We start from the raw sequence: 15363 nt of genomic DNA, 5'->3' as shown, positions 1-15363 counted from the left end.
AGTTGGTTGGTTCAGGATACTTCTCTTCTTGTTGTGTGCAGAGCATTAAAATGACCAGCAGGTTTGATTTTGATGCCCTACATGTTGTTATGCACGTGTCAAAATGATACTAATATACTATAATGCTTTTTTCTATTTTACCTTATCTTTGTCAGGGAGATGAGGATAGCTTCATTCTCAAGTCGTGCACCAGGAGGAAGACAGACTCGATAGAAAAGAGGTTTTGTTTTGATGTGGAGGCCGTGGAGAGGTCAGTAAGTGTGTGATTTGACTGCATGTGTCTCCTGTTCAAATCATGGACTTGCCACACAATCTTCCTGTGACCCTTCCTTTTCATATTGTTTTACTTTATCTCTCTTTATCTCTTATTGAGGGTACAAACTGTGTCTTTTTTAGCTGCAGTCACTGTAATGCAACTGCCATGCTTTCCTGCTTCTGTTTATGAGGCATTTTATTTACAGCTTTTCCATTGATTGTCACATCTCCAGAATATTGTGAAATAATGGTTTTCTGGTGATTTTGTCCCCATCACAACACACAACAACTGTATTGGGGGGGGGGGAAACTAAATTAATAAATAAATATTTAGGGCTTCTGACTTTATTATAGAAAGTCATGGAAGCATCATGGAATTTGACACCAGTGAATGCTGTCTTCATTTAACAAATTACAACTACATTACTCTGATCGTCTATCAGTTCAGTGATTTTTTTGTTTACGCTGTGTAATTACAGCTAACAGACACATGGGGGTGCTCATTTAATTTGGACCCAAAGATGGGATATCATGGCTGTTTGCTTCACAGGCTCGGCCCCCTGCAGTATTTCATTTCTTACACTCCACCTCCTCCTCTTCCTCCTCCTCCTCTCTCCCTCTTCCCTCCCTGCCTACTTTTCCTAAACTTCAGCCTCCCCCCATCAAATCAACTCACCTTGTCATCATCTCATCCTCATGTTTCCTGTTCCTCAATTGTGCCTTTATTTATATTCCTGGTGTGTGTGGTGTGCATCTGTTGGTGTGTGTTTGTTTGTCTCTAAAGTGGTATAAGGGAATGCTTAAGCAAGCAAAGACATTTCCTCTAATGGTTGGTTGTTATACATACATTGCGGTGTTGCTGCACAGACTGGCATAAATACATTTGATTAAGTCATTTTTGTAAATGTTGGTGCATGTATTTGTGTGTGTATCCACCTATATACAGTATGTGGCTGTACATGCATCTGAGTGTTTTTGGATGAGTGTTTTGTATGCTGGGTGGTGTGTCAGGATTGAAGAACAGCGTGTAGATTGGAGTGTGTGTGTGTGTGTGTGTGTGTGTGTGGAGGGGGTTGTAGTGCTGCGGTGGTGACAGTTGAAGGTGAGCATTCTGCCAGTGATAGGGTGACAGACTGTAATTGCAAACCTATAGAAGACTGGGATGGACATGACTGAGGCTGTGTGTACACACTGAAGGTTGCCTATATCAGGGTGATATATCTTAGTTGCTTAGTCAAATGAATTCTCATTAGTTGGTGAGGTTTCAGGCTACATTCTTTATCCTTTTTTGATCCTTTTATGGTGAAAAAGCTGTTGATCGTGTTGTTTTTACTGGAACGTGATACAGTAGTCATACTTCTGGCACCCACAAATGAATATGCTGTGCTCTTGAATAAGTATGAGATTTGCATGCAGAGATCCTTCTTACACAATTGTGTTCATCTAAGGAGTGGCAACAAGCCTTTTAAATAAAGTATTTTAAATAAGTTGTATTTTTACTTTTAATACTGGACAGATTTTATCAATTAAATCAAGATGAATCCGGAAGAATTTCTTCAGTCAAGAAGCTCTTTGTTTAAAGTGTGATGTTATGATTACATCTGTAGTTTGCTTCAAAGGTGTACGTTTCTGCGTGCATGTTTATCTTTGTGTGTGTTTGGCCAGTATTTGTGAGGTTTGTTGATAGCATTTAACAGACATGTTTGCCACTGATCTTGATATTTGATAAGCAAATATGCCTTTTGTGTGTGTGAAGGTCGGGAGTGATCACCATGCAGGCTCTGTCAGAAGAAGACCGCAGGTTGTGGATGGAGGCCATGGATGGGAGAGAACCGGTAGGTTGAGAGAGAGAGAGAGAAAATGTTGCAGTGTTTATGTAGTTTTCACTTGTATTTTAACTGCAAGTTACAATTTTTTTGTATTATTATCTTATCTGTATATATCTTAATAGCAGATTTCTTCTGTTTATGTATGTTTTTTTTTATTTTACACATGGTTTGGCAATGTTAAGCCCCATTGAATTAGAAAAATCATGGCAACCAAAAAAAGTTGCAATGTTTATATAGTTTTTGCTTACTTGTATTTGTTTTTTTAATTGCAAGTCATTATTTATTATTATTATTATTGTTATTACTATGTTATCTTACTTATCTGTATATATTCTAATAGCACATTTTTTCATCTCCTTATGTTTTTATTTCACACAAGCTTAGGCAATGTTAACATCTATTTCCCATGCCAATAAAGCCCAACTGAATTAAATTGAATTGAGAGAGAGAACGTGATGGCTAAGCAAAACAAGAGCTCCAACATTAAAAATACATTTTGTGATCTGACCTCAACAGCCCTCCCTCAGTATATACTGTCAGTATATACATAGCATGATGTTTCCTGCTAACACAACGCAATGGTTCCTAATCAGGAGCTCAGGACACCTCTAAGGAGTCCCAAGATAAATCTGACAGGACACAAGATGATTAAAGGGACAGAAAAGGAGGAGAAACACAACACTTTCTTGTGAAATACTGGGTAATTTAGCTACTTTAGGCCTCTAACAATGAAACAGTCTTTAGACCTCTAGCAATGAACCAATCTGAGAAGGTTTGAAGGGAAAATCAGTCTTTGGTTGAGCTGCTCACAACTCTTGACATACAGTATGCAACCTGTGATGAGGGGTTGCAAGTATACATTGCTTCATTTGAAGGGTCACAAGCCAAAAAGGTTTGGGAACCGCTGGTACAGTGCCATTATCCAATAGATAAAGTATGTTCCTAATAGGAAAGTTGACTGATAGCCAGTCTCCCCAACACTTGGTTTATGCCTTCTTAACATACAGCTTTTTCGCCCTAAGGCTGGAAGTGTGTGTTAGTGCTGCTTTCCACACTCTTATTTAGTCATGGTCATGTTCCAACATCTCCCTCATTGTGCAAAGGTAATCAGCATCCATAAAGCCACCGCAAGCTTGAACAAGCAGTCGCTGAGCTCAGGCAATCTGTAAGAAAACAAGAATTGTTCATGCTCATGTTTCACTTAAGCTCATCCTACCTTCGTTTTGTCATTAAGATTTCCCTCTTCTGTGGCTGCTGCTATACCTTCACCTTAATAGTCAATACAAACTCACCACTGACATGTGGTTGCAGCTACATGATGCAACCACACCAGGTCCAGTTCATCCTGAACAAGTCCAGACAACAGTCACAGAGAGATTTATATTTTCTATGTTATAGCCGGTTTATTGTTATTTTGATGTGCAAAACGTATGAATTCTAACTTTAACCTCTTATGGATATGCTGTTCTGATGTTTGTGTGTTTTTTAAATTAAGCTTAAGCATAAAGATGTACACAGAACCCTAACCTTAAAAAAGCATTTTCACCATTACCATGCAAACTGATGTTATGCAGATTGCAAACCATAAATGTGACACTTGTATATGTTCCTCAGTATCCTGATTTATCCCAGACAATGTATTCAGGTTTGTCATAATTGGAATAAGCAGCATTTGCTAACAAACATTCAAAGCCTAATAGGCACATGTAGAAAAACAGCACAGCAACATATAACAGGTGTTTTTTGGTTTTCTTTTGTAAAATGTTGACTACAAATGTAATGTACAAATATCTCCTGCCCTGATTAGGCTTAGTTTTCTAATAATTTTCTAGCTGAAGGAGTTGGTGTGTTTTTTTTATTTGCAGGTATACAATCTGAACAAAGACAACCAGGCTGAAGGCCGTAAGTAGATTTAATTGGTATCAATTAACAGTATATTCAACGGTACAGTATTATTTATAATCATCTGACTTTCTATATTGGCAGGGACAGGGTTAGATTAAATGCCATGGATGCTGCTTTTGTATATGAATATTTTCTAATATACTCTGATGATGATCCAAAATAATTTTTTTCTGTCTCATTTTACTGTGACGTCTCCCTCTCCATCAGTGGCCCAGCTGGATGTGATTGGGTTCAACGTGATGAAAAAATTTATCTATGCACTGGAGACTCGAGGTACAATGTTTACTCAGATTCTTGTTTTATTATTTTTGTTCTGTGGATTTCTTTAATATGATACACTGTACGTTTCAATTAGATTCAGTTCACATCTGTGCTTTTGATGTCCCACCACAGTGCTGCACAGAACTGTCTGCACCATGGGCAGCAGTCGACTAGTCATGGACAAAATGTTTTCAGCCACCATCACTGTATTTACAATATTTTGCATCTATCTCACTTAATGTCCTCACAGTTAATAAAAAATATACAGTATACTACACACGTAAACATATACATAAGCACTTAAACAGAAAACTAGCAGCTGCAGAAAAGCTCTCTTTTCTTCCATTTCTTTCATAATTAGGTCTATCATGATTAGATGATTAGCATTTTGCGAAATGTGGTAGAGCTGAAATGATTAGATAATTGTTGTCTTTTTTCAAAGACCAAATATTCCCTCGATCAACTGTGAGGATTTGCTACTTTCTTTTACCTATGTGATAGTGAATTGATAATCGTTGGATTTTGGATTGTTGGTCAGACAAAATAAGAGGTTTGAAGAGGTCAACTTGGGCTTTAGGGTATTTTAACAGGTATTTTTCACTATTTAATAGACCAAACGATTAATCAAGAAATAATGAATTGTAGCCCTAAAATGCGGTGAATACTAAAAATCTGAAATTGTGAAACCCTGTGTAGTATGAACAGAATCTGTGAGCAGAAGAACTCAAAAGATTTTACTCAAGAATCCTCCTTAAAAAGGTCTGGTTTTGGAGCACTGTAATACTAAGTATAATATATAACCAAACATAAAATATAACAAATTGTAATTCTTCATACTTGAAAAACGGAGTTCATATTAATATCAACCATGAATTATGTAGAGAGAAATACAGTATATTGACATGAATATATTGGCAAATTAATATGTATTTTCATGAATTTAATGAGCTCATAAGGTGAATATAGGAAAACATTAGGCATGTTAGGAAGGCATAAAATCACAACAAAACACCACATTACATACAATAAACAGTTGACTGGAAAAAAGGTTTAGGCACCATATTTATATACAGTGTGTTTATATACTATGGGTATGTGTAGAGGGGGTTGAAGTGACAGGTGTCAAAGTCATCAGCAGGATTTAAACCCTCCAACTTCTGAGTATGTTGTCTTCTGATGCATCTGGAGGTTCCTCTCTGTAGAAATGTCACAGTAAAGGTCCACATGTGCAATATCTGTAAGAGCATCCATTATGGCACACTCTTTGGCTTTTCATTGCTCAACGGACACATTTACGTTTAGATGGCGTAGAATGACGGCCTTGCGTTTCCAAGCTGCCAGGGTTATTCTTTACATCACTGACAAAATTTTTGCTAATGGTGATAAATAAAATGTAAGACAGATGTACATGTACTTAGATGCTTAAATTACTTGAATTGCACTGGCTGCCCTGCTCTTGGCCCTCATGAAATGCATGCTAATAGTCACCTTTTTAGATTCAGCAGTTACATTCTCTGTGACAGTTTAATCGAATGGCAGTCTGTGAGCCTTGCCAGCTTTAAAAAAACCTACGGGAGCGTTATTACCATTAATGCCTTCTTTGGTTATGGTTCCTGTTAAACCAGGAAGCTGTCTGGTTTTTCCCCGCACACCATCTATGTTAGGATTGTTTGTAAATGGATGAATTAACATTTGATATTATATTATTCAAATAATAATAATAATAATAATATTCAAATGAGGAAGCAGAGAGATAAATATTATGTTTCTTTTGGTTAAAAATTTCCATGGAACAAGAACAGGTGGTAACCTCTCCTCTCATCCCCCCCCAGGTATCAATGAGCAGGGCTTGTACAGAATCGTTGGCGTCAGCTCCAGAGTACAAAAGCTACTGAGCCTCGCTATGGGTAAACACAGAAACACACATATTTAGTCAAAACTGAAAATAAAATATATTTTTTCTTCTGTAATTTAATTGGTCTTTTTTTGTAATCTTCATATCAGATCCTAAGACGTGTGCTGACGTGGAGCTAGAAAACCCAGAGTGGGAGATTAAGACTATCACGAGTGCTATCAAGCACTATCTCAGGTTTGTGCGAAATGGCTTACATGAATGCACATGCATACAAGGTATAAAAATAGAAACTCATGTGAAACTGTTATACAAAGTTCTGTAGTTATTATCAAAATTTCACCAATGTTCTACTCGCAAGCTGTGTTTCAGTATTCAAAAATTAAGAGTGTTTTAACCTCAAAGACCCATGGTAAATGGATTGATTGCTCTTCTCACAACTCTGAATTATTCCTCTTATTCTGAAAGTACACCACATTTCTGCTCTTTTCACTCATAGTACTTGAATAAATGTGTATTGCTGCTTTCAGTCCCTGCCTCTTGTATAAAACAGATCTCTGGCCTGGATCCAACTCAGTACATCTTTAATTTTCCTGTTTATTCATACAGTATTTGCTGTATTTGCTTGCAAAGCCTGTTTTATTTATTTTATACACTTTTATTTACCCATAGATGGGTTGTTCTTAGCACAAATTATATTTTTCAGCAGTGTTCTGTTTCATATTAACACAGTTACACACAATCATACGTTCCTAGTACAACCCTAGTCTTACCTGCTGGCCACTGTAAAGCAGTTGATGGTTAAACAACTTCCTCAAGAGCATCTCAACAATTGGTAATGAGGCAAGGATCAGGATTGTGGGAGGCTAGGAATAGGCGGCTAAGTGTAGTTGTGTCCAAGCTGTGCTCAATCTACTGTACCTGAATGAATCTACACTGTGCACAACACAAACACGCAGGTACACAAATGTTCACATATAGACACATTCATGCACATACACACACATGCACTTCATTGGCACATTAATGGATAGCTTCACAGACCTACTATCCACACTCACACACACCGCACATACACACATTTACAGCATCAGGACCTCTGGTCAGGCCTCATTGAGAACCAGCAGGAGCCATTACGCTCCTTAGGCAGCAGTGATTAAACTGATGTCCAATTGTGCAAGCTGGCATGGTGGAGAAAAAAGACGAGAAGGAGAACATGGTGATGAGTGCTCATCCAGAACTATTCACATTTATTGATTTTCGCAAAGCAGCCAACACTGAACTCTTGTTTCATTTTCCAAGCTGACATTCTGCACCTGACGTCTCGATCTCCTGTGTTTCCAGAATGCTGCCTGCACCTCTCATGACATACCAGTACCAGAGGAGCTTCATCAAAGCTGCCAGTGAGTGTTTTTCTTTTTTATGTGTCTTATTTGCCTCTCAAGACAGACAGTCTCTCCTGCAGTTTGAGATTGTTTGATTCTCACTGAGGTTACCCATATAAAAACATGTGAACAGCTATTCTAAGACCACCTTGTATTAAAAAAAAAACACATACTGTACTATAAGGGACCATGCGGTTTACCTGAAGTGCACAGATTTTAACAAAACTAAAAACTGCTAAGCGGGAGAATCATTAATTAATCTTTGGTTCGTTACTGATTTAAGCTGAAATCCTCTTGAGTCATGTCATGTTGATATGTACAGTTTATGAATGGATTAAAGACAGATTAGATAAGTTTTGCAATACTTATGACAGGAACTCTTTGTAATAAGAATGTCTGTTTGAAGAGATTTCTTAAGCACTCCTCCTCAGTTTAATTTGGAGAATGAGAACATCATAATCATCATGTGAATGAGGTCATGACTGGCTATTAAACCAGTTGCCAGTTACAAATAAACTGTTCACCTGCTGAGATACCAGTACACCCACTGTTCCACCAGGACCTCTGTCTGTCTATTGCTCTGGTAGCTGAGCCCTCTGACTGTGCCGCTTTATGTTGTGTGTGGCACACAGTATGTTACTGACCTGCTGTGTGTAGTTTTTATACAGAATCTTTATGTGAGATTAAAATTCCTCATGAAGAGGAAAAGCCTGTGTGCTGATCTAAACAACTTAGTAACAGCTTAAAGCCCCCACACATGATCAGCAGTAAAACCACTCTGCGCTGGCTGTACCATTGTTTTCCTATGGGGAGAGCGGTGACACCCACCTAGGAGGAAGCGCGACCCTTGGTGGGGCGCACCGCTCGAAATTGCCACCGAACTTTGACCTTGGTTGCTGCTACCCTTTCAAAGCGGAACCAATGAGAACAGCTGTATGCGACGTAGCCAGAAGCGACACATGCAAGCAGGGGAGGTAGAGAGTGATGGAAGAAAAACTCAACATTTAATAACATACCACGATCCAGGAAAAGTAATGGATGGCGAAATGTCAGCAGTCAGATGGGGGTACCACTTACTCTATAACACAACATTTAATAACATACTACGATCTAGCCAGCAGAAGTAATGGATGGCGAAATGTCAGCAGTCAGATGGGGGTACCACGTATGTGAATAGGCATATCATTGACGAACTTAACTAAATCCAGTGCTAAAGTTAGTATGCCGCACTTTTTCATGATGTCTACTTTCGCTGTGCTTTGCCTCTACAAGTGTCTGTACTGTGCGCTGCGCCCTACCTCGGGGTGACAGCTTTAGTGTTTTGAGGTTTGTTGGGTCAAACAGCAGCTGCAAAATTTTTTTACCAGCACCTGATGGGTGTGGTATATTGACTCAGGATAAATAATTTCATTTTCAAAAAACACTCCGCTGTCTTGAAGACAGACTGCCTAACTTAACTTAACAGTCACCACAGTCACTGCAATCATTTCAGTGTATTATAGTGTTCTCATGTGGCTCCTAGGACACAAAATAAAAACACTTTAGACCATGAAAATAGAGACTTTGCATGAGGACTCTTTCCAGCAGAATCTAATAGTTTGTACTTGTAGGTTTTGTCTGGCTTTGTTTGATCTAGTTTAGTTTAGTTAGGCCTGTTTAGCCTGGCTTTTTATGGTCTGGACCATTTCTGTGTTGCTACTGTATCGGCTTTCTACAGAACCTTTGAAAATTGGGCTTGTTTTAGCAAGCCCAGGTGCAGTTTAGTCCGGTCCAGTCTGGTCTGCTGTGTTGCAGGATGTGTCAGTGACCTGTTTTCTTTGTTTGTCGGTACCTAAGCCTCTAGAAAGCTGAGCTGACAGGGGAAGGAACTCCAGGAAATGACTGTGTCTCTGGCAGCGCTACTAGGAAATGGCTCCATAGTGAGCCCAACTGGAAAGAAAATAAGAAAAGTGTGTTAAAAGTATGTATTAGGAGAAAGGAGTAGAGCATAGCATTTAAGAATGCCAAGGTAGCTGGTTTGATACCAACTTGGAACACCCATGCTGTAATTCATATATGTATTCATGGTTTTGTAATAATCATAAAATATAACACGTGCTTGCCAATTTTTGTAAGTTTACAAATTTATGTCTCTCATCTCGCCCCAGTTCTTTCTTTCTGTTGAACTTCTTCCCTTGCATTCATCAGTATCTGTTTAAGTGAGTCTCTGCATTTGCATGTCATGAATTTGTGTGTGAATGCATGTGTGCAAGAATTCATGTCTGATTGTGTGAGCGTGCTTTTGTATTTTTTCAAAGGTAATAATTTTGCAGAAGCAGCGAGGTGTTTTGAGGACAGCGTCCTCATTTGAACTCACTCTTTCAGCTCTTCCTTTCTCCTCCTCTGTTTCACGTATCCTCTCCAACTCCTCCCACCACTCTGCTCGCCAACCTGCCAGTCTGCCTCCTCCTCCTCTAGTTTCGTCTCGGCTTACTCTCTCCCATCCCGTGCTACTCTGGTTTTAAATATCTGGTTTAAACGGAGAGCTTAGTGTTTTGAGGTTTTTTTGGGTCAAACAGCAGCTGCAAAATGTTCCTTTTTTTACCAGCACCTGATGGGTGCGGTGCATTGGGTCAGAATAAATAATTTAATTTTCAAAACACACCCAGCTGTCTTGAAGACAGATTGCCTAAACTCTCCAACAGTCACTCCAATAATTTCATTGTATTAGATTCTTCTCATGTGGTTCCTAGGCTACAAAATAAAGTTTAGCAAGCATTAACTGATTTAGACCATGAACTAGAGAAAGATGAGAAGGAGGGAGGGTGGAGTGCCACCTGGATTTCAGATACCTGACTTAGGCATGTACCAGCAAGAAAACACACATACAGTAATCACCCTGTCTCCATTCATTAGGTTTTACTTGTAGGTTTTGCTTGTATCTCTTTCTCATTAATTCATCAATTTTCTCCTCATATTTCACCTTTGATTCTCTGGTCATCTTTTCATTTTCACTTGTATAAGTTGCCTGAATTCCTTCAACTCACTTTTCAGTGGGCTTAATTTTTCACTACTGCAAGGTGAAGGTTTTTTGTTAAGGTTCTAAAAAGCTGGACCAAACATGAATCACTTTTATCATCACTGTATTTTGTGCTTTATAACCAAGTACATAAAAGAAAGAGATTAAAGGATGAGAGATGATACAGGGATGAAAGATGATGCCCATGAGCTGAATTTAAAGCTAATGTACAGTTTGACTTTGAGAGTCTAACCTGCATGGCACATATTTCACAGACTTTAAAAGATATTATCCCTCTTTTCAAGCAGCCAAGCTGACAGAGGTTCTTTTAAGAAAAACAGCATTGTATCTCAAAACCTGTCACTCTCCTTGTTTAACAAGTATCAATAATTTTTATTTTTATGTTATCTACTTCACAAGGCATTGTTATACATATCATTGCTGATGGAGTGATTTGTTTGCTGCCTGCTTCGCAGACCATACAGTGATCATAATGCAAGTTTAGCTGCAGATCAGAACTAATTGCACAAGGGGGGGTTTGGCATTTGGGTTGGGAGGTCTAACTTCTGATTATTACGTGGCCCTTCTCTCTTTTTGTCTCTCTTTTGAAAGACTCTGGAAAGTGGTCAGGTGAAGACTTCAGGATGAATGTTTTGCCTGCTCTTCGAAATGAAGATGGATCAGGAGATTTCCTCTCAAGATTTAACCCTCTTGTCATCAAAACATGTGTTCTTGTTTTCCATCCATCCGTCTATCCAGCCATTCATTTTCTGTGTGGTGGTGGCAGGCTACAGGCATCAGTATGTTTCAAATGAAGTTCTTGAACAGGGTCTGAATCCCTTTTCCCCCCTACACCTTTCCAATGTTGGAATTGGGGTGGCTGCATTCGGCAATTTTTGTTACTTTTCCAAATGATGATCATGATTGGCCAGTTGTGCATAATTGAGAAAGTATGCAGGATTTTAACTTCTCTCTTAAGCTCTCTTTTTTCATTCTTCACACAACTATTTCCATCTTTTTGTGTGTACAACTGAGTAGACTGTCCGATAATGTGCAGCGTTATCCCCATTTGTGTGATGCATTGTGTCTATTCTCTATGATGCCAGGCTTTTCACCCCGCCTTCGAGTCTGGACATTTGGAACAGGTATAAGCACATTTGTGTTTAGATGTGGTCCAACGACACTTTGTATGAACTTGTTGATTTCAAGCATACCCTGGCCTTTCACAAAGTAGCCTGGATGCCATGCGCACTAGCTACTTCCCAAGGTATTCCCAGGCCAGATGGGATACAAAATCCCTCCAGCGTGTTCTGGGTCTAGCCCAGTGACTCCTATCAGTTGGCCATGTCTGGAGTACCTCCACAGGTAGATGTCCAAATGGTATCCTAATCAGAAGCCTGAACCACCTCAACGGGCTCTTTTTTGAAGCAAGGAAACAGTGGTTCAAGAGCTTTCAGATGTGTGAACTCCTCAACTCTTTTCAGTTGCTTGCATACACAATCTCTTTATTTTGGTCCCTATCCAAAGTTCATGAACCTAGGTAAGGATTAGTATGTAGACAGATTGGAAAATCGAAAGCTTTGCCTTCATGCTTAGCTACGTCTTTCACCTCAACAGTCTGCTACAGCACCCACATTACTGTTTTCTTGTTATGTTGAGATTGTTTCCAGATAGATCCCTTCCTGCCTCACAACATTATCCTGCTTAACCTGCTCTGGAGATTCTCTGCTTTTGCTGTACAGGCTGACATGGCTTTAGTGACAAAGAAGAGAACAGTAGTCAAACATTATGTTTTCTAATCTTCTGCATTATAATTCTGATCATTCCTTCCAGTGATGGCCAGGCAGCACCCAGCATGTCTCTCAGCTTGACAAAAAACATATTACATAAAACAGGAAACTGAAAATTGAAGATTTACTAAGACAAAGACAAACATTTGTTGTTTACTCCTACTTCAGACCCCTCCCCTCATCATTTTGTATAGAGATTTTTGACACACAATCCATAAAGTTTGTTTCCCTTTTGAAAAGAATGACATGTATCTTTGTATGCAGAGCTTACTGTCAATAAACCCTTAACATAACACCTTTAGTTTTTCTGCAGCTGTTCAGAGTGATTGTTTCTTTTGTTGATGGGAACCGTGTCCAGAAGAAGAAGAGATATCTACTGAAGTTAGCATGCTAATCAGGTAGCGCCGGCCCGTCCTGTCTTGTAATACCACTAAGTACCTCAAGAAGCGATAGTCTGATAGAATATCTCAGGCCTCCCCCGTAGTTTCAGCTGGGAGATGTGTGCGAGCGGCAAGTTCGCTACATTACGCAAGCTCTCTTAGCTTTTTTAGTCTAATAAATAAACAAAATAAACTCACAAAATGTCAGGAAAGAAAATATTTGTACACCTATCAATACACCTATTTTCCTTATAAAACAGAAATACAACCGTTCACCTTCTGAATTCAAGTTTCTCTCTCTTTTCCCTCTTTTACCGAACTAAGACCAGCTTAATTGCCTTGTTAAGTTAACTCATCCTAAAACACACTTTATTCAAACTTGACAGAAGCAAAATAAAACTCACCAAAACCATCTTTCCATTGTTCCAACAATCACCTGGTTTCGACAACTCTGGTTTTGTCGAAATAAATCCTTAGAAGTGAAAAATATTCTGGCTCTACATGCTGCCACTCTGATGCCCGACCTTCCTCTCGCTCCTCTCCCGCTTGACGCCTCTCCTGTCCCCGCCTGAACCTGCCTGAACCCGCCGTGTCTTCGAAGTCCCCGGAGTCAGAGTCCTGGTCGGAGTCACTGTAAATCACCTCAGTACTGTATTTCCTACCGTCAAACTGGCCTCCGTCGGTCCCGGTCCGGCCGTGTTCACTGAGAGGCTGCTGAGCCCGGTACTGTTGCCTGCTCCGGTTCTGGTTCCCATTTCGGTGGCCGCAGTTAGTAGCAGTTATGTCCTGATATATGATATGCTGCCTCCTATTTTTTGTAGTATGAATTCGACAGGTGGAGTGAGTAGTCTCAGTTCTTACACTTTGCACCTTTTATTTAAGTAAATGAATGACATTCTTGCATATTGAAAACAGTTTGACAATCATAAACTTTGTCTTTATCCGCCGCCATTTTCTCGCAAGTGCCTGATCGGTACTGCACATGTGCAACTCTCAACAGAGATTAGAAGGAAGTGGGATGGCTCACTCCTTAGCTACTACCATCATCAGCTTCGGAAAAAATTATTTGTTAATTCTTTTTTCGGGCAAGTGAGTTGCTACATTTACTAGCCTGATGTGGCATTTTACTTACCCCGGGTAATCAGGCAATCCTTATTATTGAGCCCTGTTGTTAATATAAAAATAATGATGAGTGAGTGCAGCTTTAAAGATAATGTATGCATTCACAATATAATAGTTTCTGAAGATCTCTAACATCTCAAACAATGATTCAATTGTGTTTTTCATTGACTAGGAGACGTTTGACCTTCCATTCCTTAGATTTTGTCAGTCATGCTCCAGATAAATTAAAATCATGTGGTCTCTTGTTAAGATTTTGCAGCCAAATATGTCAAATGTGAAACTCTCAGTTAGCATACCCCACTCTTAAAAAGAATTACCATAGCAATTTGGTTGAAAATGAAAAACAAATTTTGCCTTGGTAAAACTGTAGATGTTTTGGATTTGTACAGTTTGTTCTAGTGTACCCCACCACTATATGAATCCAAGGAGAATGCTAAAGAGACGATATATGGGATATACTGCACATACGGCACAGACCAGGAGATGTCAAGTATGAATAATGAATGATAAGAAAGTAGAACAGGTGGTGGAGCTGGAGTTTGTTAAGGGTCAGCCAATGGTCAGCAGATGTGGCAAGCTTCTTGAAGTTATGCAGGCTTAATTTACTGAATGTGGGTGTGTACATGTTTGCTTTTCTGGCTTTAATTGTAAAAGTATGTACTCCATACATAATCAAAATCCCCTCTTGCTTAAGAGATGCACAGATAAAGTTTTGATGAGTTTTGAAGTGAGAACCAGATTTTTTTCAGGGTTTTTCTTAGCTTTTTCAGAGGGAGCTGGTATTTTACACACATTTATGGTTTTATATCTGATTTCAAGTTAAAAAGTGTCTATAAGACTGGCAACACTTTTAGCCGTGCTTTTTCAGATCATTTAAAATAAAGTGTGTATGCAGCCATGCTGGCTATTATTAAACATTATATTAAACATAAGGTATTGTCTGTTCTACAGTAACTACATTTGCACTAACATCCAGGCATCCAGTGTTGTGCAAGTTCACACTTCAGAAGAGCTTGCTCAAAGTTCAGTTCACACAGATTAAAATGAACTAGTTCAAGTTCATTACTTTGGGGTTTTTCCCCTTTACAAAATGCTGTGAGTTTGACTTGTGATAATCAGTTACTTGCAAATATTTCCCAAGACTGGTTGGATGCTTCCGCTCGCTGTGTCGTTACAAAAATCTGTCACCCATCAGATTCTGTGAGCCAAAACACCGGCATGCTGGGTGCTGTAAAACAACTCTTGTGGGACTTAACAACGCTCACATTCATTAGTTGCAAACAGATAAGTTCAGTTCACCGCTCATCAAAAACATGTGTGTTCAATGAATGCCGCTCTTTTAGCACGTTCATGCACAACACTGCAGGCAGCACAATTCATTTACAGAAATAGCAGGTTTTATGCTATCTGAAGTAGCATGATGAGTCACATTACCCTCTGCTGATCATAATATTGCAATGGACGAAACTTGACTGTTTTTTTTTTATTGCTAAATTCTTATGTGACTTCATGGCTGCAAGAAAATTCTCTAACTTTCTCAACCCTGTATGGTCAACATGTGTGTTAGTGTGTGTGGACATGCAAAC

At 39.1% G+C, this 15363-nt stretch overlaps 1 protein-coding gene across 8 annotated transcripts in view; it reads left to right on the top strand.

Annotated features, from left to right (window-relative positions):
- The window catches only part of LOC122888751 (rho GTPase-activating protein 26-like), a 105813-nt gene that overhangs the window by 57721 nt on the left and 32729 nt on the right, over nt 1-15363 (top strand). For all 8 annotated transcript variants that reach the window (XR_006380774.1, XR_006380775.1, XR_006380776.1 and 5 more), the window contains 7 exons: nt 156-250; nt 2012-2090; nt 3950-3986; nt 4197-4262; nt 6083-6157; nt 6255-6339; nt 7447-7505. Coding sequence is in view for 5 of the 8 variants with exons in the window: in XM_044223563.1 (XP_044079498.1) it covers nt 156-250; nt 2012-2090; nt 3950-3986; nt 4197-4262; nt 6083-6157; nt 6255-6339; nt 7447-7505 (496 nt within the window). In the remaining 3 variants the exon portion in view is untranslated. The remainder of the gene's footprint in view (nt 1-155; nt 251-2011; nt 2091-3949; nt 3987-4196; nt 4263-6082; nt 6158-6254; nt 6340-7446; nt 7506-15363) is intronic.

This window comes from Siniperca chuatsi, linkage group LG14 (assembly GCF_020085105.1).
Source record: "Siniperca chuatsi isolate FFG_IHB_CAS linkage group LG14, ASM2008510v1, whole genome shotgun sequence".
Taxonomy (NCBI): Eukaryota; Metazoa; Chordata; class Actinopteri; order Centrarchiformes; family Sinipercidae; genus Siniperca; species Siniperca chuatsi.
The sequence above is the reverse complement of the archived record's forward strand: the minus strand, read 5'-3'. Positions and strand labels throughout refer to the sequence as shown.